This window comes from Salvelinus namaycush, chromosome 5 (genome assembly GCF_016432855.1).
Source record: "Salvelinus namaycush isolate Seneca chromosome 5, SaNama_1.0, whole genome shotgun sequence".
NCBI classification, from domain to species: Eukaryota; Metazoa; Chordata; class Actinopteri; order Salmoniformes; family Salmonidae; genus Salvelinus; species Salvelinus namaycush.
Window position 1 is genome coordinate 44,424,115 of NC_052311.1, and position 23,956 is coordinate 44,448,070.

The window sequence follows — 23,956 nt, forward strand, 5'->3', positions numbered from 1 at the left end:
TAGTACACGCTAAACACGAGTCTCAACGTCAACAGTGAACTCAACAGTGGACTCCGGGATGCTGGCCTTCTAGGCAGAATTCCTCTGTCCAGTGTCTGTGTTCTTTTGCCAATCTTAATCCTTTCTTTTTATTGGCCAGTCTGAGATATGGCTTTTTCTTTGCAACTCTGCCTCGAAGGCCAGCATCCCAGAGTCGCCTCTTCACTGTTGAAGTTGCGACTGGTGTTTGCGGGTACTATTTAATGAAGCTGCCAGTTGAGGACTTGTGAGGCGTCTGTTTCTCAAACTAGACACTCTAATGTACTTGTCCTCTTGCTCAGTTGTGCACCGGGGCCTCCCACTCTTCTTTCTATTCTGGTTAGAGCCCGTTTGCGCTGTTCTGTGAAGGGAGTAGTACACAGTGTTGTACGAGATCTTCAGTTTCTTGGCAATTTCTCGCACGGAATAGCCTTCATTTCTCAGAACAAGAATAGACTGACGAGTTTCAGAAGAAAGTGCTTTGTTTGTGGCCATTTTGAGCCTGTAATCGAACCCACAAATGCTGATGCTCCAGATACTCAAATAGTCTAAATATGGGCTGTTTTATTGCTTCTTTAAGCAGAACAACAGATTTCAGCTGTGCTAACATAATTGCAAAAGGGTTTTCTAATGATCAATTAGCCTTTTAAAATTATAAACTTGGATTAGCTAACGCAATGTGCCATTGTAACACAGGAGTGATTGTTGCTGATAATGGGCCTATGTAGATATTCCATTAAAAAATCACCCGTTTCCAGCTACAATAGTAATTTACAACATTAACAATGTCTACACTGTATTTCTGATCGATTTTATGTTATTTTAATGGACCAAAAATGTACATTTCTTTCAAAAACAAGGACATTTCTAAGTGACCCCAAACTTTTGAACGTTAGTGTATATATATGAATTAGCAAACATTTATAAAAACCTGTTTTTGCTTTGTCATTATGGGGTATTGTTTGTAGATTGATGAGGGAAAAAAAACAATTTAATACATTTTAGAATAAGGCTGTAACGTAACCAAATTTGAAAAAGGTCAAGGGGTCTGAATACTTTCCGAAGGCACTGTCATTTTTATGGTGTAGAAGAACAACTTACATGCTGTTGTTGTCAGCAGCAGCCAAAAGAGAGATCCTCTGCCTATGATAGTTGGTTACTGCCAGATTGAGCAAAACATACTGTGGATAGCATGCTAAAAGTCATGCAATGATTAAGTAGGCTATTGAATCACCAAGACTTATTATACATAATGTATTATAAATAATTTAGATGCATACCTCCTCTCAGTCAGCCCACTGCCCATCATGTACATTCAACAGAGGTCAGCAACAGTCTTCTAATGGCTTCATGAAACATAGTCCCCTCATCTGACTCCATACTGAAATCCCGAAATAAAAGTAAAAAGCTAATAGTCAATGTCAGGCTGGGTCTGTAGCTCTATTTGGCATATTCCATAATAAAAAAGTATGTTTATTTGTAAGAGTTGGCTAGCTAGCTTGTAAAGTGACTAATTAAAGTCGCCTAGCTTTTTCCTGTGTAGCTAGCTAGCTATGGTAGCGTACAAACGGTGCTCAAATTCTAATAAACGTTATCTATCTAGCCTAGCTCTAGTTTATCATATGACTTTGATTGCATATATTTGAATTAAACAATAAACTTTGCTTACCTTAATAATTTCAGAATTTGCTTATTGGTAGGCTATTTTCAACTTCAACCACCATCCTCTTGCATCATCATGCTGGAATGGCAGTTGATTTTTGAAACAGAATGGCAGTTAAAATTTTAATTGACCAAAATATTCTATATAGAACCCCTCAGAGTGCACTCTGGCCGTTCATAAATTCAGAGCGTTGTTTTACAGCTGCACCATCGAGAGCATCCTGACGGGTTGCATCACTGCCTGGTATGGCAACTGCTCAGCCTCCGACTGCAAGGCACTACAGAGGGTAGTGCGTACGGCCCAGTACATCACAGGGGCCAAGCTTCCTGCCATCCAGGACCTCTATATCAGGGGGTATCAGAGGAAGGCCCTAAAAATAGTCAAAGACTCCAGCCACCCTAGTCATAGACTGTTCTCTCTGCTACCGCACGGCAAGCAGTACCAGAGCGCCAAGTCTAGGTCCAAGAGGCTCCTAAATAGCTTCTACCCCGAAGACATAAGACTCCCGAACAGCTAATAAAATGTCTACTCAGACTATCTGCATCTGCATCCCTATTTTACACTGCTGCTACTCTCTGTTATTATCTATGCATAGTCACTTTAATAACTCTACCTACCTGTACATATTACCTCGACACCGGTACCCCCGCACATTGACATTGACTCTGTACTGGTACCCCCTGTAGCCCTGCTATTGTTATTTACTGCTGCTCTTTAATAATTTGTTGTTCTTATCTCTTACTTTTTTTGTTGTATTTTCTTACAACTGCATTGTTGGTTAAGGGCTTGTAAGTAAGCGTTTCACTGTAATGCTTACTTACAAGCCCTTAACCAACAATGCAGCTGTTGTACACCTGTTGTATTCGACGCATGTGACAAATAAAATATGATTTGATTTGATTGTCTGTTCATAAATTCAGAGCATTTTGCTCTCGGAGTGTACAGTCGTGGCCAAAAGTTTTGAGAATGACACAAATATAAATTTTCACAAAGTCTGCTGCCTCAGTTTGTATGATGGCAATTTTCATATACTCCAGAATGTTATAAAGAGAGATCAGATGAATTGCAATTAATTGCAAAGTCCCTCTTTGCCAAGCAAATGAACTGAATCGCCCAAAAACATATCCACTGCATTTCAGCGCTGCCACAAAAGTACAAGCTGACATCATGTCAGAGATTCTCTCGTTAACACAGGTGTGAGTTTTGACGAGGACAAGGCTGGAGATCACTCTGTCATGCTGATTTGAGGTCGAATAACAGACTGGAAGCTTCAAAAAGAGGGTGGTGCTTGGAAACATTGTTCTTCCTCTGTCAAACCTGCAAGGAAACACGTGCCGTCATCATTGCTTTGCACAAAAAGGTCTTCACAGGCAAGGATATTGCTGCCAGTAAGATTGCACCTAAATCAACCATATATCGGATCATCAAGAACTTAAAGGAGAGCGGTTCAATTGTTGTGAAGAAGGCTTCAGGGCGCCCAAGAAAGTCCAGCAAGCGCCAGGACCGTCTCCTAAAGTTGATTCAGCTGTGGGATCGGGGCACCACCAGTACAGAGCTTGCTTAGGAATGGCAGAAGGCAGGTGTGAGCGCATCTGCAAGCACAGTGAGGCGAAGACTTTTGGAGGATTGCCTGGTGTCAAGAAGGGCAGCAAAGAAGCCACTTCTCTCCAGGAAAAACATCAGGGACAGACTGATATTCTGCAAAAGGTACAGGGATTGGACTGCTGAGGACTGGGGTAAAGTCATTTTCTCTGATGAATCCCCTTTCCGATTGTTTGGGGCATCCGGAAAAAAAGCTTGTCCGGGGGAAGAGAAGGTGAGCGCTACCAACAGTCCTGTGTCATGCCAACAGTAAAGCATCCTGAGACCATTCATGTGTGGGGTTGCTTCTCAGCCAAATCAAATCAAATGTATTTATATAGCCCTTCTTACATCAGCTGATATCTCAAAGTGCTGTACAGAAACCCAGCCTAAAACCTCAAACAGAAAGCAATGCAGGTGTAGAAGCACGGTGGCTAGGAAAAACTCCCATGAAAGGCCAAAACCTAGGAAGAAACCTAGAGAGGAACCAGGCTATGAAGGGTGGCCAGTCCTCTTCTGGCTGTGCCGGGTGGAGATTATAACAGAACATGGCCAAGATGTTCAAATGTTCATAAATGACCAGCATGGTCAAATAATAATAATCACAGTGGTTGTCGAGGGTGCAACAAGTCAGCACCTTAGGAGTAAATGTCAGTTGGCTTTTAATAGCCGATCATTAAGAGTATCTATACTGCTCCTGCTGTCTCTAGAGAGTTGAAAACAGCAGGTCTGGGACAGGTAGCACGTCCGGTGAACAGGTCAGGGTAGCCGCAGGCAGAACAGTTGAAACTGGAGCAGCAGCACAGCCAGGTGGACTGGGGACAGCAAGGAGTCATCATGCCAGGAAGTCCTGAGGCATGGTCCTAGGGCTCAGGTCCTCCGAGAGAGAGAAAGAAAGAGAGAAAGAGAGAATTAGAGAGAGCATACTTAAATTCACACAGGACACCGGATAAGACAGGAGAAGTACTCCAGATATAAAAGACTGACCCTAGCCCCCCGACACATAAACTACTGCAGCATAAATACTGGAGGCTGAGACAGGAGGGGTCAGGAGACACTGTGTCAGGAGACACTATCTGATGATACCCCCGGACAGGGCCAAACAGGCAGGATAAAACCCCACCCACTTTGCCAAAGCACAGTCCCCACACCACTAGAGGGATATCTTCAACCACCAACTTACCATCCTGAGACAAGGCCGAGTATAGCCCACAAAGATCTCCGCCACGGCACAACCCAAGGGGGGGGGGGCGCCAAACCAGACAGGAAGATCACATCAGTGACTCAACCCACTCAAGTGACACACCCCTCCTAGGGACAGCATGGAAGAGCACCAGTAAGCCAGTGACTCAGCCCCTGTAATAGGGTTAGAGGCAGAGAATCCCAGTGGAGAGAGGGGAACCGGCCAGGCAGAGACAGCAAGGGCGGTTCATTGCTCCAGAGCCTTTCCGTTCACCTTCACACTCCTGGGCCAGACTACACTCAATCATATGACCTACTGAAGAGATGAGTCTTCAGTAAAGACTTAAAGGTTGAGACCGAGTCTGCGTCTCTCACATGGGTAGGCAGACCATTCCATAAAAATGGAGCTCTATAGGAGAAAGCCCTGCCTCCAGCTGTTTGCTTAGAAATTCTAGGGACAATTAGGAGGCCTGCGTCTTGTGACCGTAGCATACGTGTAGGTATGTACGGCAGGACCAAATCGTAAAGATAGGTAGGAGCAAGCCCATGTAATGCTTTGTAGGTTAGCAGTAAAACCTTGAAATAAGCCCTTGCCTTAACAGGAAGCCAGTGTACGGAGGCTAGCACTGGAGTAATATGATAAAAATGTTGGGTCCTAGTCAGGATTCTAGCAGCCGTATTTAGCACTAACTGAAGTTTATTTAGTGCTTTATCCGGGTAGCCGGAAAGTATAGCATTGCAGTAGTCTAACCTAGAAGTAACAAAAGCATGGATAAATTTTTCTGCATCATTTTTGGACAGAAAGTTTCTGATTTTTGCAATGTTACGTAGATGGAAAAAAGCTGTCCTTGAAACAGTCTTGATACTGTATGTTCGTCAAAAGAGAGATCAGGGTCCAGAGTAACGCCGAGGTCCTTCACAGTTTTATTTGAGACGACTGTACAACCATCAAGATTAATTGTCAGATTCAACAGAAGATCTCTTTGTTTCTTGGGACCTAGAACAAGCATCTCTGTTTTGTCCGAGTTTAAAAGTAGAAAGTTTGCAGCCATCCACTTCCTTGTCTGAAACACAGGCTTCTAGCGAGGGCAATTTTGGGGCTTCACCGTGTTTCATTGAAATGTACAGCTGTGTGTCATCCGCATAGCAGTGAAAGTTAACATTATGTTTTCGAATGACATCCCCAAGAGGTAAAATATATAGTGAAAACAATAGTGGTCCTCCCCAGCCAAGGGAGTGGGCTCACTCACAATTTTGCCTAAGAACACAGCCATGAATAAAGAATGGTACCAACACATCCTCATCATTGGTGATGAACAATGCCTTTTCCAGCATGATGGAGCACCTTGCCATAAGGCAAAAGTGATAATAAAGTGGCTCGGTGAACAAAACATCGATATTTTGGGTCCATGGCCAGGAAACTCCCCAGACCTTAATCCCATTGAGAACTTGTGGTCAATCCTCAAGAGGCGGGTGGACAAACAAAAACCCACAAATTCTGACAAACTCCAAGCATTGATTATGCAAGAATGGGCTGCCATCAGTCAGGATGTGGCCCAGAAGTTAATTGACAGCATGCCAGGGTGGATTGCAGAGGTCTTGAAAAAGAAGGGTCAATTGACTCTTTGCATCAACTTCATGTAATTGTCAATAAAAGCCTTTGACGCTTATGAAATGCTTGTAATTATACTTCAGTATTCCATAGTAACATCTGACAGAAATATCTAAAGACACTGAGGCAGCAAACTTTGTGGAAATTCATATTTGTGTCATTCTCAAAACTTTTGGCCACGACTGTACACTGGAAGCTAGGCGTACAGTAGGGTTAATCCAAGTGTTCTGACCTCACAAAGGTAGTCAAGCACCCAAGCTAACTGGCTAAAGTTGGCTACCTCGCTAGCTACTTCCATACACAAACGAGAGAACACCTCACTCTGACCATTTTACTCCCCCTAGCAGAGCTGGTTGGTCTATTTGTATGTTATGTAGAGCGTTGGTGACTAACTGTGCTGCTGGCAACAAATGAATTGTGTTTTTTTGACTACGTTTACTGATAACGGTCATATTCAACGGGTGTTGTGCGTTAGTAAATTCATCAGTTATTCTGCACTCAAGCAAACTCAGATGAGAGTGCTCTGAATCGGAGTAGATAGCCAGAGTGAATTTACAAACGCACCCTAAGAGTGTAAACTTGTCAACACATTATTTCCTCTTGCTTCTAGCTAGCATTTAGTTTGCAACAGCACAGGTTTATATGAACCTTGTTGTTTGCCACTGACCTCGGCAACAATGTTGCAAAATGCGAATTCGATCTCCCTCCTGCCATAGAGTTGACATGTCGAACGTCAACTAGCCACTTTAATGACCAGGCGAAATCATGCAACAGCATCATTATTATAGATATGAATGTCAATGCAAAATCGCTAAAAGAAATGAAAAGGGAGCTAGTTCGCTGTCATTTCAGAGTTTGGTGTGACTGTGTTAGCTTAGCTGTTGTTTGCTAAAATCCACATTACACTCTGGGATAGGGATATAACATTCAAGGTTCTTTGCCTTCACTGGGTATATAGCACATTTTTAGTGGTGTTCTTTAATGTCGTCCAAAGAAGCAAAAGGATTATATATGTTACCCCAAATAACCCTTTTTTCTAAGAGTGTAGGACTGGGGGGCGGTCAGGATACAACGAATGAGGCAAACAACAATTATGAGGGGAAAGTATGTAGCTAGCTAGTTAATTAGTTGTTCTCACATCACGTGTCATGTCTGATTGCTGCAGCGCTCTCTCAACACAAACGAATGTGCTTAAAACACACACCCGTTCGGCCCTCCCTGACTCAGTAGCAGCCTGCCTCATTGCATGATAGTAAGCAGTAGCAGTGTGAAATTAATAAAAACAAAAATGTAAAGAGATGCCATGGTGGCCACGGTGCAATTTAGAAGTAGCCCAAAAACCTGCAACCAATACATTTTCACCCGCTGCAGTTTTCAAAGTAGCCCATTTTCGGAAGCCTGTTCTTTCAGGCTTCCTGATAGTTTGAGATGAGAGAAAATGTACAATTTCTTCAATTCTGAGCATTTTAATAGCATGAAAATATTATGGGTGATGTTTTGATCATTCAAATGCTATTTTTACTAGGGAAATAGGATGCGTGTGCAGGACCTCGAAAGATTATTCAAGCATCCTTCTAATTTCCCGAATCGACTTCTCCGTCTGATTAGTTCTGTCTAATCAAAATGGCGATCCTCATGTAGGGGACAAATGTTGTTTACTCGTTACATTTGGACCATTAATACCTGACATACATATCAAATAATCTCTGAATCAGCCATGTTATCAAGTATGGCTTTAAGAAGTGCTCTTAAATCGACATCTGTCGTTCTGCGAGAATGTGGTGTTTTATCCAGGCTGAAAGGAACCTGTGCGTCTCTCCCATTGAAACATGGGACGTCAACCTCTGTCATCACAGGGCCTTCACACAGCAACAATGAGACTGTATTGACAGGTAAATAAATATATACCGGAATGAAACGTCTTGTCAATGCGCGTGCCTGTTCATTTTCTGCACTTGCTCGCATGCATGTCAACTAGCTAGCTGCACATGCGGAGCAAGAATCAATGAACCATTACTGAAAAATACGGAATGGGTAGATTTTGTGTGAAAACCCACTTATCATCTTAACACCTCGTAAAAAAGTGCTTTTCCATTTGTCATGTAACGAGTACAGTTCTTCCTTGGATAGGCCAGGAGAGGGCACTGCAGCAATTATCTAGGATATCTAGTGTACAGATAGCTAATCACAACAAGGACAACAACAACATTTATAGACAGGTACACAATTGTTATTCTCTTTGTGTATACAGTGACACAGGCTTTGTATAGGGACATCAATCACTACTCCATTGTCCTTATCATCCTGTGTATACTAACTAGGCTAGCTATATGGTTTCATAAAAATAGATCATTATTGTATACTAATGTAGTGATAACGTTAGCTAGTAGCTACCTGTCTAAACAGCTGAAATGAATGGAATCATTTGTAACCAGACTGGTGCGAAGCTAATGCCATTTTAACCCAGACATATGACTAATACGTTTCTCATCATGTAATCAGTCAGTCTGCTAGTAAGTGGTTTTTATGAAGAGGATGTGGGAACCAGAGTTATTTTCCCCACAGGCCCCCTGCAATGTGTCTGCAGCAGCTTTTCTCACTCAACCACTCTTGATCATGTATACAGAACATGACACTCCACTCTTGTTTCTATGATCTCTGCACGACAGTTCACAAAATGTAGGCCAACATCAAAACAAGTACCTTTACAGTAAGACATCCTAACTCTTACTGCAAACCATGTTGCTGCTGAACATGCTTACAGACACTTTCATGCAGGCACATACACTGAGTGTACAAAACATTAAGAACATCTTCCTAATATTGAGCTGCACTACCTCTGCCCCTTTTGCCCTCAGAATAGCCTCAATTCGTTTGGGGCGTAGACTGTGTCTAAAAGCGTTCCACAGGAATGCTGGTCCATGTTGAGTCCAATGCTTCCCACAGTTGTGTCAAGTTGTCTGGATGTTTTTGGGGTGGTGGACCATTCTACACACAGAAAACTGTTGAGCATGAAAAACCCAGCAGCATTGCAGTTCTTGACACAAACCATTGCACATACTACCATACCTCGTTCAAAGGCACTTAAATATTTTGTCTTGCCCATTCACCCTCCGAATGGTACACATACACAATCCATGTCTCAATCGTTTCAAGGCTTACAAATCATTTTTTAACCTGTCTCCTCCCCTTCATCTACACTGATTGAATTGAATTTAACAAGTGACATCAATAAGGGATCATAGCATTCACCTGGTCAGTCTATGCCATGGAAAGAGCAGGTGTTCTTAATGTTTTGTGCACTCAGTGTAGTTGCAGGCATATATCTGGCACCATCCTATGGTTCATAAAGCAATGGACTAAGAGTAATTATGTATTGTTTGATCATTTGTTTAATTCTTACCAGGTATTGGGAGTTTCACCATTCAGCCTGGGAGAAACTATACCCGTGCCATAAGAAAGAAGAAGCCAGGTATGGAGGACCTAGGTCAACTATTTGATCTAAGACCACTTGGATGTTTGATATTTACTGTCTAAGTTTATTTCCATCAGTGATGCAAAGTCAGTTGAGTGATCTTCCTCCGACAATGCTGAAAATGGAATATGCCGCTGTTCCACTCGCTCAAACGTATGTACATTTCATTTGTCCAGACTTAAATTAAGTGTATTTTATGTCATGCAGACATGGCTCATGTATGTTCAACTCTCCCATGTCCAAACAACTACAGCAATGAGATGCTGTTTAAAATAGTTATTCTATGTCTTTATTTGTACAATATATAGGCATACTCAGCGTTTGTACTATACCTCTACTATACAGTACATCTCTTACTAATGCTGATCTGTTATGTGTTTACAGAGCTGATGACCTGGTCAAAAGACTTCTGACACTGGAACTAGCAAGCCATGTATGTTCTTTTCACCTTTCTCATTGTGCTCATAAGAATAACTACATAAGAGTAACTACAGTTTGTGTATACCTCTGTTAGTTGCTATAGTTTACGTTATGATACGACCATTTTTCTATACCTATGCTGGATATTGCATAATCAAACCACCATGTTTTGTGTCACCAGAGCGAAAAGTTGAGATTGAAAACGGAGCAGCTGATTGCAAAAGTCCGGAGGGATGAAGCTGACCGCAGCTCTACAGAAGTCAAGGGTAGGTTCCTGTTTTGGACCTAGTGAACAACCGTGCTTTTCCTCTGAGGAACCACCTTATTTCAGCAATCGTTTGTTCACTTCTTAACCCCTTTCTTGACCTTTTTAGTGGCCATTTTGACCTCCAAAATCCGAAACTACCAGGAGCACCTGCACAAACATACTAAGGTGTGTATGGTTGAAGGCTAAATGCAAGACTGTGTCATTTTAAGTCCCTATAGTAACCATGACGTGAATGCATATTATTTCCACACGTTTAATTTCCGGTCCCCTCCCTGTCTGGTGTGAGGTTTGTCAACAGGATTTCCTGTGTAGTGCGTACACCCACCATGACATTTGACAGAGTAGTAGTGGTGCTGCTGCATGCTGGGAATTTACTGTCACAACGTATACACGTAACATTGTATCCAACATTTTTGCAGACATATTGCAAAATATAACTATCCTTTAGCAATGTTAAAATGTTAAAGCCAAGGTTTGGCAGTCTGTCACTATACTGTATCTCACTTTTAGACAGTTTGGTTTTGACAGTCTCAAAATCACTATGCTATTTTTAATAAGAAAAGCAACTCCTCTATTATGTAAAAGACATGTTCCCAGACTAGGTGTTCGATTCAATCTGTAGTCCTGAAGAGCTGCGTTACAGCACAATAGAAATGTAAAGGCAATGTTCCCGTGTTTGCGGAGACTTCATTCACAGTGAACACTGCATTAGTTAGCTCAATCGGAAATTACCTTTACATTTCAATCGCGCTACAGTGCCACTCTTCAGCCCCACGGTTTGAATCAAGCCTTAAATATTGTTATCGCTTTACGCATATTTTTTTCTCCATTTTGACCTCTGACTGTGTTTTGGTCCCCCATCTTTGTATCAGGACAAAGCGAACAAGCGATGGATGCTCATGGCTATTGACCGCAGGAAGAAGCTGCTCAAGCACCTCAGGGTGACACGCTACGACGCCTTTGAACATGTCTGCCAGCAGCTGGGCATCACCTACACTTTCCCCCCGGAGTACTACAGACATGCCACCCGACGCTGGCTGGCCAAGAAGGCCCTGTGCATAAAGGTACACAACAAAACTCCATTCTCTTATTTAGTGCAATTTTCTAGCTTGATCCCAGAGTGGTTTGTACTGTATGGTTGGCAAGACGGCACAAACAGATCTGGGACCAGACTAGCAATTTTCTTGTTAATCTTTCTGCTGTGTACAGGGTGTTGAACCATGGTTTTTACCAATAGTCTAATGCATGACTCAATGTAAAAGTCAAGGCAAAGTTGAAGACTTTTATAATTTTGCTGTCATTGTTGTTGGGCTTTTTGCCGTAGGTTTATATGACTGTGTCCTTTCTTAGGTATTCAAAGAGGTGCAGAAACAGAAACTGGAGCAAAGGAAGAAAATTAAGCAGACCGCCTCCCCAAAACTGGCAGAACCAGCCAAGACAGTAGCTACCGGAACCCAATAAACTACTACAATATCCAATGTCTGTCTTACTCGATGCATTCAGTCTTGCGCTCAATGGGAAAATTAGTTTTGCATGGCACAGTGCCTCAGGTGGGTGGCGTTTGCTCTTTTTTGACTATTCCATTTGTCCTAAGGAGAAATCTCCACCCACCAATGCCACCAGGCCATGTAAAATACATTTTCCCATGTATTGCTATACTGTAATAAGAAACATTAATAACGTATTGTTTGTAGTACACTAAGTCTTCATTCTTCCTGTCCCCAATGCATGTTGATGCATCATCAAACCACATTTGGCCCAATAAATGCAGTGACGCAGATATGTGGTTTTGGTGTGGGCAATATCTATGTGCTCAGCATATGTGACCTGAAACTATCAAATAAACCCACAATTAATCATTTAATTTAATAAAATAGATTATACAATAGATTTGTTTGCTCTCTTTTTTTGTTTGTTGCGTGTTTCACTTTGATCACGTATAGTCACTTGTATGGTGATGTGTAACTACCCCAATTGAAAGGGATAAAACACTACTTGATGCTGATAAAATACTAATGAAAGATATGAGAAATAAGAACATTACGCCCTGTGGTTGAAACTGAAGTGCAAGATTAATCATATGATGACTTCCCTGAACATAGCTTGCAATCGTGTTTACGAGAACTGACAGAACATCAGATATTGGGTGTTTATCGACCTCATATGTTAAACCAAGGTTATACTCACAATCTGTCACCTGTGAATTGACCTTGAAACCTATAATTCTGAGGAATGGTGAGGTTATTAAACAGCTTAACTGTTCTACTGTGCATTTTTGTGTTTGCACTACTGTTGAGAGTTGTCTTGAGAAATATAGTAGGAGTGTGTAACCAGTGCTTGTTCACAGCTTTAGTATCACAACTTCCTGTTAAAGTGTATCGACTCAGATCTGGAGATGTTCAGAGCTGGAGACAAGATAGGTGAGTGACATGCTCTTTCCTCTGCTCTCACGTATGTAGAAAAAGCTACAATAGAGTAACTACTTATCAATAAACTACCTCGAATGTTCAGGTTTACATCTTTCTGATAAACACTAAAAAATGATGTACATCTACAACATTTGGCATATTTGTACACCAGAGTATACAAAGTATTTGAAGTAGTTTCTCAGAGTCTTAACGTCTTGTCCTTGTACAATTTTGATGATACCTAAGTTATATAACAGTTATTATTAGTCTTTAATGAAATGCCAATACAACAATATCCCATTTTACATATGCAATTATATTAAAACCTATTGCAATACATAATAGGGTTGCAGTATATGAAGTAAGATGGTGGTTCAGGGTATGAATGGACCTGTGTATAAACTTGAGTACCAAAGAAAGTTACTTGAGTACCAGTGTATGGAACTTTTATGTGAACGTTCCTATATGCAATTATCTCGAAGGAAGGAAAAAAACAACAATGAACATTTCCCATCCCACAACAGTTTACATACTGCTAGTTTTGTTTTATAGCTGTATTGGAGAAATGATCAAACTTCAACCACTGTGCTCACTGTTGGATGTGGTTCGTTTTTAGGTGACTGAAGCTGACCCCATTTGATTGACATGTCGAACCCAGTCATCACCCACCAGCCAGGAGCTGGCTCTTATGGGACAAATGTGCAGACAGGCGAGTGGAGCACTGGGCTGTGCTCCTGCTGCAGTGACATCCTAGTCTGTGAGTATCGAGACAAATAATAAGACCTTAAATATCATCACTAAGTAGGCCTACCTGGTTCCATACCATAGGGTTTAATGGTTGTCAAGTGTTTCAAGTAAAACGTGTTTCCTGTTTTTTGGATTTTACAATAAGGTAAAATTTTGTCATACAGGTGCCTTGGGCTTCATCTGCCCACTAGCATTGAGTTGCTACACAGCTAACAAGTATGGTGAGAACGCATGCCTGGCCTGTGTTCCAGGAGGCATGACAGCCATGAGGACACACATGAGATTGACCTATGGGATTCAGGTATGTTACCCTTAGGAGCCTAAAGAAATTAGGAATGGTGAGGCATTCATGCATTCGGTATGTCATTTTAATGCACAATAGGGAGAACTGCAACTCATTCCTGTCCCAGACAGTCTAACCCTTTTATTATGAAAGACAAAGACAGGAAGGAACCATTTCATCAGTACACATATTGACAAATTAGCCTAGTGGGTTTCCCTAGCTTGAGGAACTTGAACTGTCAAATATTTGGTTGATTCATTCTCATCATATTTGATTATCATATTTTCTTACAGGGGACGATATGCAATGATGCGTTGATGACCTGTTGCTGTGGATTCTTTGAGATGTGCAGGATGGCCCGTGAAATTCGCATCAGGAATGGGGACGTTTGACTTGTACAGTCAATTGAAGACATTTTCAAGTGGAAGTTAAATTAACCTCATGTCACATATTGTTGATACAAATCGTCATTGTTATACTATGTACATTTTAACTTGTGTATTGATTAAATTTGACCCCCTACCCTCAAACAGTACTGCGCAAAGAATTCATAGCACCATGTATGAACATCATATGTACAATAAAGTTCAGTTTTTTTCTTGTTTCCAATGTCATGTTGTCCTTTTCAGGATGATTTACAGGCTGATGTATCAGGGACGTTCATAACACTGAGGTATACATTATCATGAACCGTTACGTCTCAATTTCTGATGTGAACAAAAAAATAACAAATATTTGCACGTTAGCTTACGTTCTACCTGATTGGTGCTTTTTCTTCGTGACCTGGCAACCAAGTGGAAGCTTACATACGTTTAAACAAGACAGAAAGGGGATATTTCGCTAGCTAGCTATCCAGCACAATACGACAAATATGTCTTCGAGGACGCTACCCCTGCTTTTTATTAATCTCGGTGGAGAAATGCTCTACATCTTGGATCAACGCCTAAGAGCTCAGAATATTCCAGCTGACAAAGCCAAGAAAGGTAACATTATAGTTAGCTAACCAGCTAACGTTAGCTAGCTTAGCTGTCTGGTTGTATTAGGCTAGAATTCAACTAGTTACCTGACCAACAGGTGAATCACTGACCTTGTCATGTTCACAAACTGCTTGCCATTCATTGGAGTACATTCATTTGTCTCCCTGCCTGTGTTTTAACCTGCAAATTCTTAATTGTACTTGTAGCTGATTGGATAGAGGATGACAGAAGGAGAGGTATTTTGATGTTTCACATGCAATGCATCTCTAGACCTACATGCTCTGCTTTAAGGCCTTCAAGGAAACCAACAGAGTATTGCATTGGTAGAACAATCTGGATGAAATCTTTGCCCAGAGATATTCATTCACTCTGCCCCCAAGATTGTAGAGATTTCAGCCATGGGCTTTATTACAGAGAAATCCGGTTTCTACCTCCCAATCAAATAACTTTGCAAGCTGCTGATGGTTTAAAAGGCTGTTGCTTTCTTAGGGCAATTGGGAATAGGTGGACGTTAAACCTTGCCTATAGAATGCACATCTGCTTGCTTAAAGGTAGACTCCTTTGAGCACGGGACTTCTTGATTTTAAAGGTAGACTCTGCCAGGTGTGTAATCATTACGCCGATTCTGTTGCAAAACCGCTTACTCCTAACGGAAAACGCAAACGAGAGTTTCTATGGGTGGGTATAATTTGTGGAACGTTCCAACAGGAATCTGTTCCAAAAACTAAATAACAAGGTTGCCAACAAACAAAGCATACAAAGTTGTAGGGAGTGGGCTATTTAATTACGTTTTTCGGCAGCTAATTAGCTAGGTGAACTGATCATGCTACTTTGTATGCGTTGCTTGTTGGCAAACCATGTACTTTCCAAAGTTTTTGGAACAGATTCCTGTTGAAACGTTCCACAAATTACACCCACCCAGTTTCTATTGGACAGATTCAGGTAGATCCTTCCCCGTTTCATTCTGTTTGCTCAGTTTGCTTGAACAGTTTCCGTAATGAATACACCCCAGTTGTCATAATCATAAACAAGGGGGCGACTTTACATCTACAAACATCAACAGTTAAAACCAGGGCTCGGATTCATAATACATCTGAGTAGGAGTGCTGATCCAGGATCCGTTTTGCCTTTTAGATTATAATTAATGGACAGGGGGACCTGATCCTAGATCAGTACTCTTACTCAGAGACACTTGTTGAACATGGACCCAGTTCTATCAAGACTGTGTTATATCATGGGCTCTTTCCAATTTGCACGCCTATGTTAGGAAGAGCCAATAATGACAGTCTTAGCAGATTTGGTTGTTTATGGAAAAAAAAATCTAATGTCTTTAAGTTGGAAAGACCTAATGTTTATGTTGATGATGCCATCTTGATGAGTCTAACTTTACAGACCGACATTATTCCAGTTCCCTACTTGTGACCTGACCTCAACCTTGTGCCCTCACTCTGCCAGTTATGAATGACATCATCACCACCATGTTCAATAAAACGTTTTTGGAGGAGCTGTTCAAGCCACAGGAGCTGTACTCCAAGAAGACCCTCAGGACCGTGTTTGACCGACTGGCCCATGCCTCCATCATGAGACTCAACCAGGCCAGCATGGACAAGGTATGGATGGAATTGTGTCACCTGGTTCATGTTCAGGACACGCTGTAGCAAAACATTTCAAAAGGTTTTACAACAGAAAACAAAAATAGGTGTTCCTTATTGGACAAGGATGTGTAATCTCTCCGTGTTTCAGTCTGTTTTCGTCCGTTTCATCCCTGATTTAAAAGGACCCTTTATCGGAAGTGAAAGGCCATCGAGTTGTTATCCCCTTTCTGAGAAAGGGATTTATCTAACAGCGGAGTAGCTGTCATGACGACATTACCATTTTTATCATTACATTCTCAGAATCACATCCTCTGTACCCAGTGACGCTTTAATTGTCTTACTCCTAGGTACTTGGTGAAATTGCCCAAGTCACTTAAAACCCCATGTAGACCTATATTTTTTAAAGCTTTCATAATTTATTGCACCATCATTGCTTGACTATTTTTGAAGAGTTCTATCTGTTGTTTATAAAGTGGTTTTATATAGGCTATCAAACATAATATCTTCAGCATTTTGAAGTATTAATTCTGGTTATAAACCTAAATGTTGCATAAATCCACCTGCAGAGCATAATCCTAGTTTGTGCAAGTATGCTGAGGGCTCCATCTGGTGTACATTATGAACTGGCAGCAGATATTTTTGAGCATAACAGTAACCCATCATCATCCATTTGACTGTTGTTCATGCACACAGCTGTATGACTTGATGACCATGGCCTTCAAGTACCAGGTGCTCCTCTGCCCGCGGGCCAAAGATATCCTCCTTGTGTCCTTCAACCATATGGATGCCATCAAGGATTTTGTGAAGGACACCCCAAGCATTCTCAGCCAGGTTGACGAGACATACAGACAGCTCACAGAGGTACAATAAACTTCCCTTCAATTGCTCAAACCTCCGCTGAGTGTTCAGTATGATCTCTTATTCACTGCATGTTTTGTGTTCTTATTTATAGATGTACACACCCTTGTCTAGTGGCGAATTTCAGCTCATCCGGCAAACGCTCCTCATCTTCTTTCAAGACATGCACATAAGGGTGAGTTCATGATCTCGCAGAAGTTTGTCTAACTTTTTCAACAGAGGATGAGTGTGTTGGGAAGGGGGAGTGTGGCATCTTTTGATGGGTTTCAGAGATTAAAAATGTTAATAGTAGCATGACTTTGTGTCAACTGCTAAAACGTTAGCATTTGAAAACAGTGCTAAACCAGGAAGCTAAACCAAAGGATGAATTGCTGTAATAACTTGTCCATAGACTGCTTACAAAGTAAGGAAACCAGTATTTCATTTTGTAATTTGGGTGAACTATCCCTTTACAATGCATTATAACCCCATCATTATGAATTATACACAGTGTAATCTCGGTTAACCCTGAACTAAATTCTTGCGTAATTGGTCAGATGCTAACACCTGCAAAATCTTGATTTGTCAAAAGCACCGGAACTAATGCTGCTCGTTATCTCACGCATCCCGTTGTATCAGGACAGATCTATGGTGTCATTTATGTTTTAGCTGTCTGTCCATGACAGATTATACAAAGTTAACTTGGTTTCCTTTTGCAGACGTCGGCTTAATTTACACCTGCGTATCTGCAGGTAATTGCATTACTGAGGGTGTTGAACGAGCAGCTAGCTAAATTTAGAAAAGCTTGCTTTTAGCACAGCTCTATTTGCCAAGGGATCGAGTGCAGCTGTGCTTAATTCATTTATTGTGTTTTAGGAACTTAAGCTCACGTGGCGAATTTTGAGATTGAACAATGTGAAAGTGTAGACAGATGATGTCAGACTAGTGACCACTCTGTTACAAGTACATTGCAACCGCTTAGCTAAACGTCTGAGACAAGGTCCATCTTGAACAGTATCCTCTTTGTATTTTTAGACGTGTCTTCTGGGAAATTATCTTTAGGAAATGATCAGTTGCCTCATGATGTTAAAAGTATTTTTTTGTTACCATCAGAATGTTCAGCTGCAATGGCGAAGAGGTGAAGAGACTGCAGTTCCGTAACGGTGGGAACTACACCAGTGTTCTCCGCGAGGGCTCCTTTGAGATGTTTGGAGAGAGGGTCATCAAGCTGGGCACTAACATGTATGTGCTGCTCCACACTATTGACAACCATTGACGTTTCTGCACTTACCCCCACTGAGACTACTAAATTCTCTACTGTGGTCAATGGTCAAATACTGTAGGCCTAAATCAACATGGTAGCTCAAAGTCACTGCAAATTTTTTTGTGAATAATTTACACAGTGACAGGTTTATTTGCCTCCCCCGTGATGGTACATTGTATTTCAGCTTGTCAAGTGCTTGGCTTCTGTTTACCCACAGGTACAGTGTAAGCCGTCCGGTAGAAACACACATGTCAGGGACATCCAAAAACTCTGCACAACAAAAGTCGGTGAGTTGGAATTTTGCTTAATCACTATGCTGTATTTATTTTCTTACAGGCATTTATCCTGCAAGGCCTTACATTTTTGCTCATAAATGTCATGTTACTGTATGTCCTACAATATAATATTTTGACAAAGGGTCAAAATAGTATTAATATCTGTGATATTTCATCATTGATTAGGCTACAGTAAGGACAATTTGTCCAAGTCGGACTAAGCTTCATCTGTAATTAAGCCTTAAATGTAATGGAAACCAGCCTTAAATTCAATGGGAAATGCCCTAAACAGCTAAATCATGCAATTCATGTGTTTATGTTAATGATTATGCGCACCTTCACTGTGTATACAGATCAACACAGCTCCAAACCCCCTGGCCAAAGAGGAGCTGAACATGTTGGCCAGGTTAATGGGGGGTATGGAAGTCCAGAAACCAGGAAATGCAGACAGTGGCTTCCGAGTCAACCTCTTTGCCACCGATGAGGAAGAAGAGTAAGTCCTCTTATGTTATGAGCATTGTTTTGTTGTATTTATGTGTCATTGTGGATACATTTAAATATGGAATTACAACAGTATCGGGCCTCCCAAGTGACGCAGTGGTCTAAGGCACTGCATCGCAGTGCTAGTGGTGTCACTACAGATCCGGGTTCGATACCGGGCTGTGTCGCAGCTGGCCGCGACCGGGAGACCCATGAGGCTGTGCAAAATTGGCCCAGCGTCGTTTGGGGAGGGTTTGACCGTCCGGGTTGTCCTTGTCCCATCGCGCTCTAGCGACTCCTGTGGTGGGCCAGGCGCACACACACTGACATGTTTCCTCCGACATATTGGTGCAGCTGGCTTCCAGGTTAAGCGAGCAGCATGTCAAGAAGCAGTGCGGCTTGGCGAGTTGTTATTTTGGAGAACGCATGGCTCTCGCCCTTCGCCTCTCCCGATTCCGTATGGGAGTTGCAGCAATGGGACAAGACTGTAACTACCAATTGGATGTCAAAAAATTGGGGTGGGGGGGTAAATAAAAAAACATTCAAAAAGGAATTACAACAGTACTCCTCACAACATGATGAAACGAACTGAACCTGATTTTTGAATTATGTTAAATTAGACTAGTGTTAAAAATCACTGTCATTGTTAAGAATCAGTATCAGTGTTAAAGGTCCAGTGTAGCCGTTTTCATCTCAATATCAAATTGTTTCTGGCTTACAATTAAGTACTTAAAAAAAAAAAAAAACTAGCTTCTTAGCAGAGCAAATTCTCGGACTGTCTGGGAGTGGTCTGAGTGGGGAGGGGAAACTGAAAACTAGCTATTATTGGCAGAGAGGTTATGAACTGTCTTTCTTATTGGTCTATTAACTAATTTACGCTTGGTGATGTCACCAGGCAATCCAAAACTCCATCCCATCAAAACAGGCTGATATTTCAGCCAGTCTTTTCAAATGGCTCTTCCACTAAAAGGGCATTATTGTAATTTTTACAATATTACTGTGGAAATGTATACAAATGGTATCTGGACACCCTTCAAATTAGTGGATTTGGCTATTTCAGCCACATACCGTGGCTGACAGGAGTACAAAATCGAGCACACGGCCATGCAATCTCCATAGACAAACATTGGCAGTAGAATGGCCTTACTGAAGAGCTCAGTGACTTTTAAAGTGGCAACGTCATTGGATGCCACCTTTCCAACAACTCAGTTCGTCCCATTCTGCCCTGCTAAAGCTGCCCCGGTCAACTGTAAGTGCTGTTATTGTGAAGATGAAATGTTTAGGAGCAGCAACGATTCAGCCACGAAGTAGTAGGCCACACAATCTCACAGAACAGGACCGCCAAGTGCTGAAGCGCTTAGTGTGTAAAAATAGTTTGTCCTCAGTCGCAACACTCACTACCGAGATCCAAACTGCTTCTGGAAGCAACGTCAGCACAAGAACTGTTCTTCAGGAGCTTCATGAAACCTAATTTCACCATGCGCGATGCCAAGCGTCAGCTGGAGTGGTGTAAAGCTCGCCACCATTGGACTCTGAAGCAGTGGAAACGTGTTCCTTACTGATGAGTCACGCTTCACAATCTGGCAGTCTGACGGACGAATTTGGGTTTGGCGGATGCCAGGAGAACGCTACCTGCCCCAATGCATAGTGCCAACTGTAAAGTTTGGTGGAGGGGGAATAATGGTCTGGGGCTGTTTTTCATTCGGGCTTGGCCCCTTAGTTCCAGTAAAGGGAAATCTTAACGCTACAGCATTCAATGACATTCTAGACGATTCTGTGCTTCAAACTTTGGCAACAGTTTGGGGAAGGCCCTTTCCTGTTTCAGCATGACAATGCCCCCGTGCACAAAGCGAGGTCCATACAGAAATGATTTGTTGAGATCGGTGTGGAAGAACTTGACTGGCCTGCACAGAGTCCTGATGTCAACCCCATCGAACACCTTTGTGGTGAATTAGAACGCCGGCTGCGAGCCAGGACTAATCGCCCAACATCAGTGCCCGACCTCAGTGACCCGCTGCAATGTTCCAACATCTAGCGGAAAGCCTTCCCATAAGACTGTTATAGCAGCAAAGGGGGGACAAACTCCATATTATTGCCCAGAATTTTGGAAGGAGATGTTAGATGAGCAGGTGTCCGTGTACTTTCGGTCATGTAGTGTCTAAAACACAGGAAAAAATCATGTTTTTCACTGCACTGGGCCTTTAACAATAATGGCGATTTGTCTTCCAGGGAGGCCTTGATATCGAGACCAAACGAGTTTTCATATGACGTCATAAAAATCCAAGCGTCTAAGGTAAAGTTAATTCTAACCTGTATTCTTTCTGTCACAGAGGCTAGATAAATATTCAACCATATAACATGCTTTTATGTAACTTGAAGGGATGATATGGAAGCATTTCATAGATTGAGACTGTCCTACTGTACATGCTGTGGTGTAACCGTCAAAATGGTCCCCCATGAAAACCTGTCACAGGAGACTTACTCCCTCCGTGCAGTCATCTCTTAGCACTTACGAACAACCCATGATCAGACATGCTGCCCAGTTTGAATAGCTTCTGTAATTGACAGGCTAAGGATTGTAGGTTATCTGACATGCACTAGGATCATGATGGGCCAGTCGAACACGATGTACCGTAATCAAACATAAGCCCCTCCCCAAACGAGACCTTTCAGATCTGCCATTGGTGGCTTGCCTTCTCTTTCAGAACCATCAAGCCAATGCAGAGCTGGTCAAGATCATGGGGGACTTCACGGAGGAGGCTGGCGAGCTGTGCCCATTGAGTGCCAGCAGTAAAGGGGATGACCTTCTGGCCATGATGGACGGGCTGTGACAGTTACCGTGGTTACCAGAATCCGAGGGCAGGGCTCAAGGCTGAGTTGGTTAGGAACGGTGTGTTCTACTGTAGGACAGTGTCTTGTCTGCTCTGCTGTGCTGTGCCGTCTGTCTCACTCTGCAAATATGGCAGCTGTCTAACAAAAGCACACACAACACAAACCTCATCTTTGTTTGTCTGTCGAGCTTTTCGATGCTGATGTGACGTGAGCAGGTCAATTAATTTGTTCAGCAAGGACCAACTGTAAACTCTCTGCAAGACTGTGCATTTTGCAAAAGAGAGAGTTGGGAAACTTCATAGCTTGAATATACACTCAGTGGCCAGTTTTTTAGGTACACCCATCTTGTACCGGGTTGGACCCCTCAGTAGCCATGAAGTGATGCACCTGTTTAGCAACAATGTTTAGATACGCTCTGGCATTCAAATGTTGATCAACTGGTAGCAAAGGACCTAACTTGTGCCAGGAAAATATTCCCCACACCATTACACCACCACCGCCCTGTACCGTTGACACCAGGCAGGATGGGGCCATGGACTCATGCTGCTTATGCCAAATCCTGACTCTGCCATCAATATGACGCATCAGGAAACGCGATTCGTCGGACCAGCCAATGTTTTTCCACTCCTCAGTAGTCCAGTGTTGGTGATCGCGTGCCCACTGGAGCCGCCGCTTCAATTTTGTTTTCTGCTTATAAGAGTATAACCCGGTGTTGTCTGCTGCAATAGCCCATCCGTGACAAGGATCGACAAGTTGTGCGTTGTGCACAGAGATGCCGTTCGGCGTTCAGAGATGCCCTTCGCCACGTCACTGTTGTACTGCTCTGTTATGTCTGTTTGTGGCCCACCTGTTACCTTGAACAATTCTTGCCATTCTCCTTTGACCCCTCTCATCAGCGAGCTGTTTTTCACCCACAGGACTGCTGTTTTTCACCCACAGGACTGCTGTTTTTAGTTTGTTGCACCATTCTTGGTAAACCCTAGACACTGTCGCGCATGAAATGCCCAGGAGGGCGGACGTTTCTGAGATCCTGGATACGGCACACCTGACACCGATGATGATACCACGCTCAAAGTCGCTTAGGTCACTCGTTTTGCCCATTCTAACGTTCAATCGAACAGTAACTCGATGCTTGTCTGTCTGCTTTATATAGCAGGCCACCAGACTCACTGTCTGTAAGAGCGATCAATTTTTGTGAACTGGGTGGTGTACCTAATAACCTGGTTGATTTGTATTTTGTGCTTTTATGGTGGTAATCAAGTTTTTTTTATTTTTAGTTACAGATAGTACAGAACTGTTGTATTTGGTCGCACTGAAACATCAAATGGAGTCGTTGGGACATATTTGTTCCAATTCAATCAATGGTTTCTGCTCTGCTGAGCCCGCTTCAATCAATGTATTTAAAGTTGACATTCCGTGAATGTCACGTTAAACAATATTTCTTGTTACTTTTCCTCCCAGATAAATAGTAACTTTCTCTTCGGGGCGGCAGGTAGCCTAGTGGTTAGAGTGTTGGGCCAGTAACCGAAAGGTTGCTAGATCGAATCCCCGAGCTTACAAGGTAAAAATCTGTCGTTCTGCCCCTGAACAAGGCAGTTAACCCTCTGTTCCTAGGCAGTCATTGTAAATAAGAATTTGTTCTTAACTGACTTGCTAGTTAAATAAAATAAAAAATAAATTTAATTTATCACCGCGTGATGTTAATATAATGCTGTTTTCTCTATCACATATCTGCTGTAATACAGTATTTACAATTTTGATAATCTGATTTACTCTGTCTGACTGAGTAATTAAATAATGAACACGACCTAAACTAGAGGGTGTCAAACTCAATTCCTGGAGCGCTTTGTGTATGCGGGTTTTCGCTCCTCTCATCTAGTTCTCTAGGCTTTAACTTGACACACATTGAAAGAAAATTAAAAAAAAACAGCAAACACACGACCTTCCAGGGATTTAGTTTGACACCCCTGACCTAAAGAGACTGGTGGAACTGAAAGAAACTCAAGTGCACTTGTCATTGTAATTCAAAACCATGGATC

General features: G+C 42.2%; 2 protein-coding genes and 1 pseudogene across 2 annotated transcripts; all 3 read left to right on the forward strand.

Annotated features, from left to right (window-relative positions):
- Positions 1-7,674: 7,674 nt before the first annotated feature.
- LOC120047554 (28S ribosomal protein S15, mitochondrial-like) lies at positions 7,675-12,107 on the forward strand. The gene is made up of 8 exons (XM_038993085.1): positions 7,675-7,948; positions 9,463-9,528; positions 9,609-9,684; positions 9,916-9,964; positions 10,133-10,217; positions 10,326-10,384; positions 11,092-11,283; positions 11,570-12,107. The coding sequence occupies exons 1-8, from the start codon at positions 7,774-7,776 to the stop codon at positions 11,678-11,680; spliced, it is 813 nt and encodes a 270-aa protein (XP_038849013.1). The 5' UTR covers positions 7,675-7,773; the 3' UTR covers positions 11,681-12,107.
- Positions 12,108-12,577: 470 nt separating this feature from the next.
- Positions 12,578-14,261, forward strand: LOC120047556 (cornifelin-like). Its single transcript, XM_038993086.1, has 4 exons — positions 12,578-12,639; positions 13,244-13,384; positions 13,539-13,675; positions 13,951-14,261. Exons 2-4 carry the CDS (start codon positions 13,273-13,275, stop codon positions 14,047-14,049), a joined length of 348 nt encoding a protein of 115 aa, XP_038849014.1. The 5' UTR covers positions 12,578-12,639; positions 13,244-13,272; the 3' UTR covers positions 14,050-14,261.
- A 229-nt stretch (positions 14,262-14,490) lies between these two features.
- On the forward strand, positions 14,491-23,472 carry LOC120047557 (annotated as a pseudogene).
- The last annotated feature ends 484 nt before the right edge of the window (positions 23,473-23,956 follow it).

Coding starts and splice junctions, on each gene's coding strand:
- LOC120047554 (XM_038993085.1), top strand. CDS start 7,774: ATGTTATCAAGTATGGCTTTAAGAAGTGCTCTTAAATCGACATCTGTC. Junction 7,949..9,462: donor CAATGAGACTGTATTGACAG/GTAAATAAATAT, acceptor AATTCTTACCAG/GTATTGGGAGTTTCACCATT. Junction 9,529..9,608: donor CATAAGAAAGAAGAAGCCAG/GTATGGAGGACC, acceptor TATTTCCATCAG/TGATGCAAAGTCAGTTGAGT.
- LOC120047556 (XM_038993086.1), top strand. CDS start 13,273: ATGTCGAACCCAGTCATCACCCACCAGCCAGGAGCTGGCTCTTATGGG. Junction 13,385..13,538: donor CTGCAGTGACATCCTAGTCT/GTGAGTATCGAG, acceptor TTTGTCATACAG/GTGCCTTGGGCTTCATCTGC. Junction 13,676..13,950: donor GATTGACCTATGGGATTCAG/GTATGTTACCCT, acceptor ATTTTCTTACAG/GGGACGATATGCAATGATGC.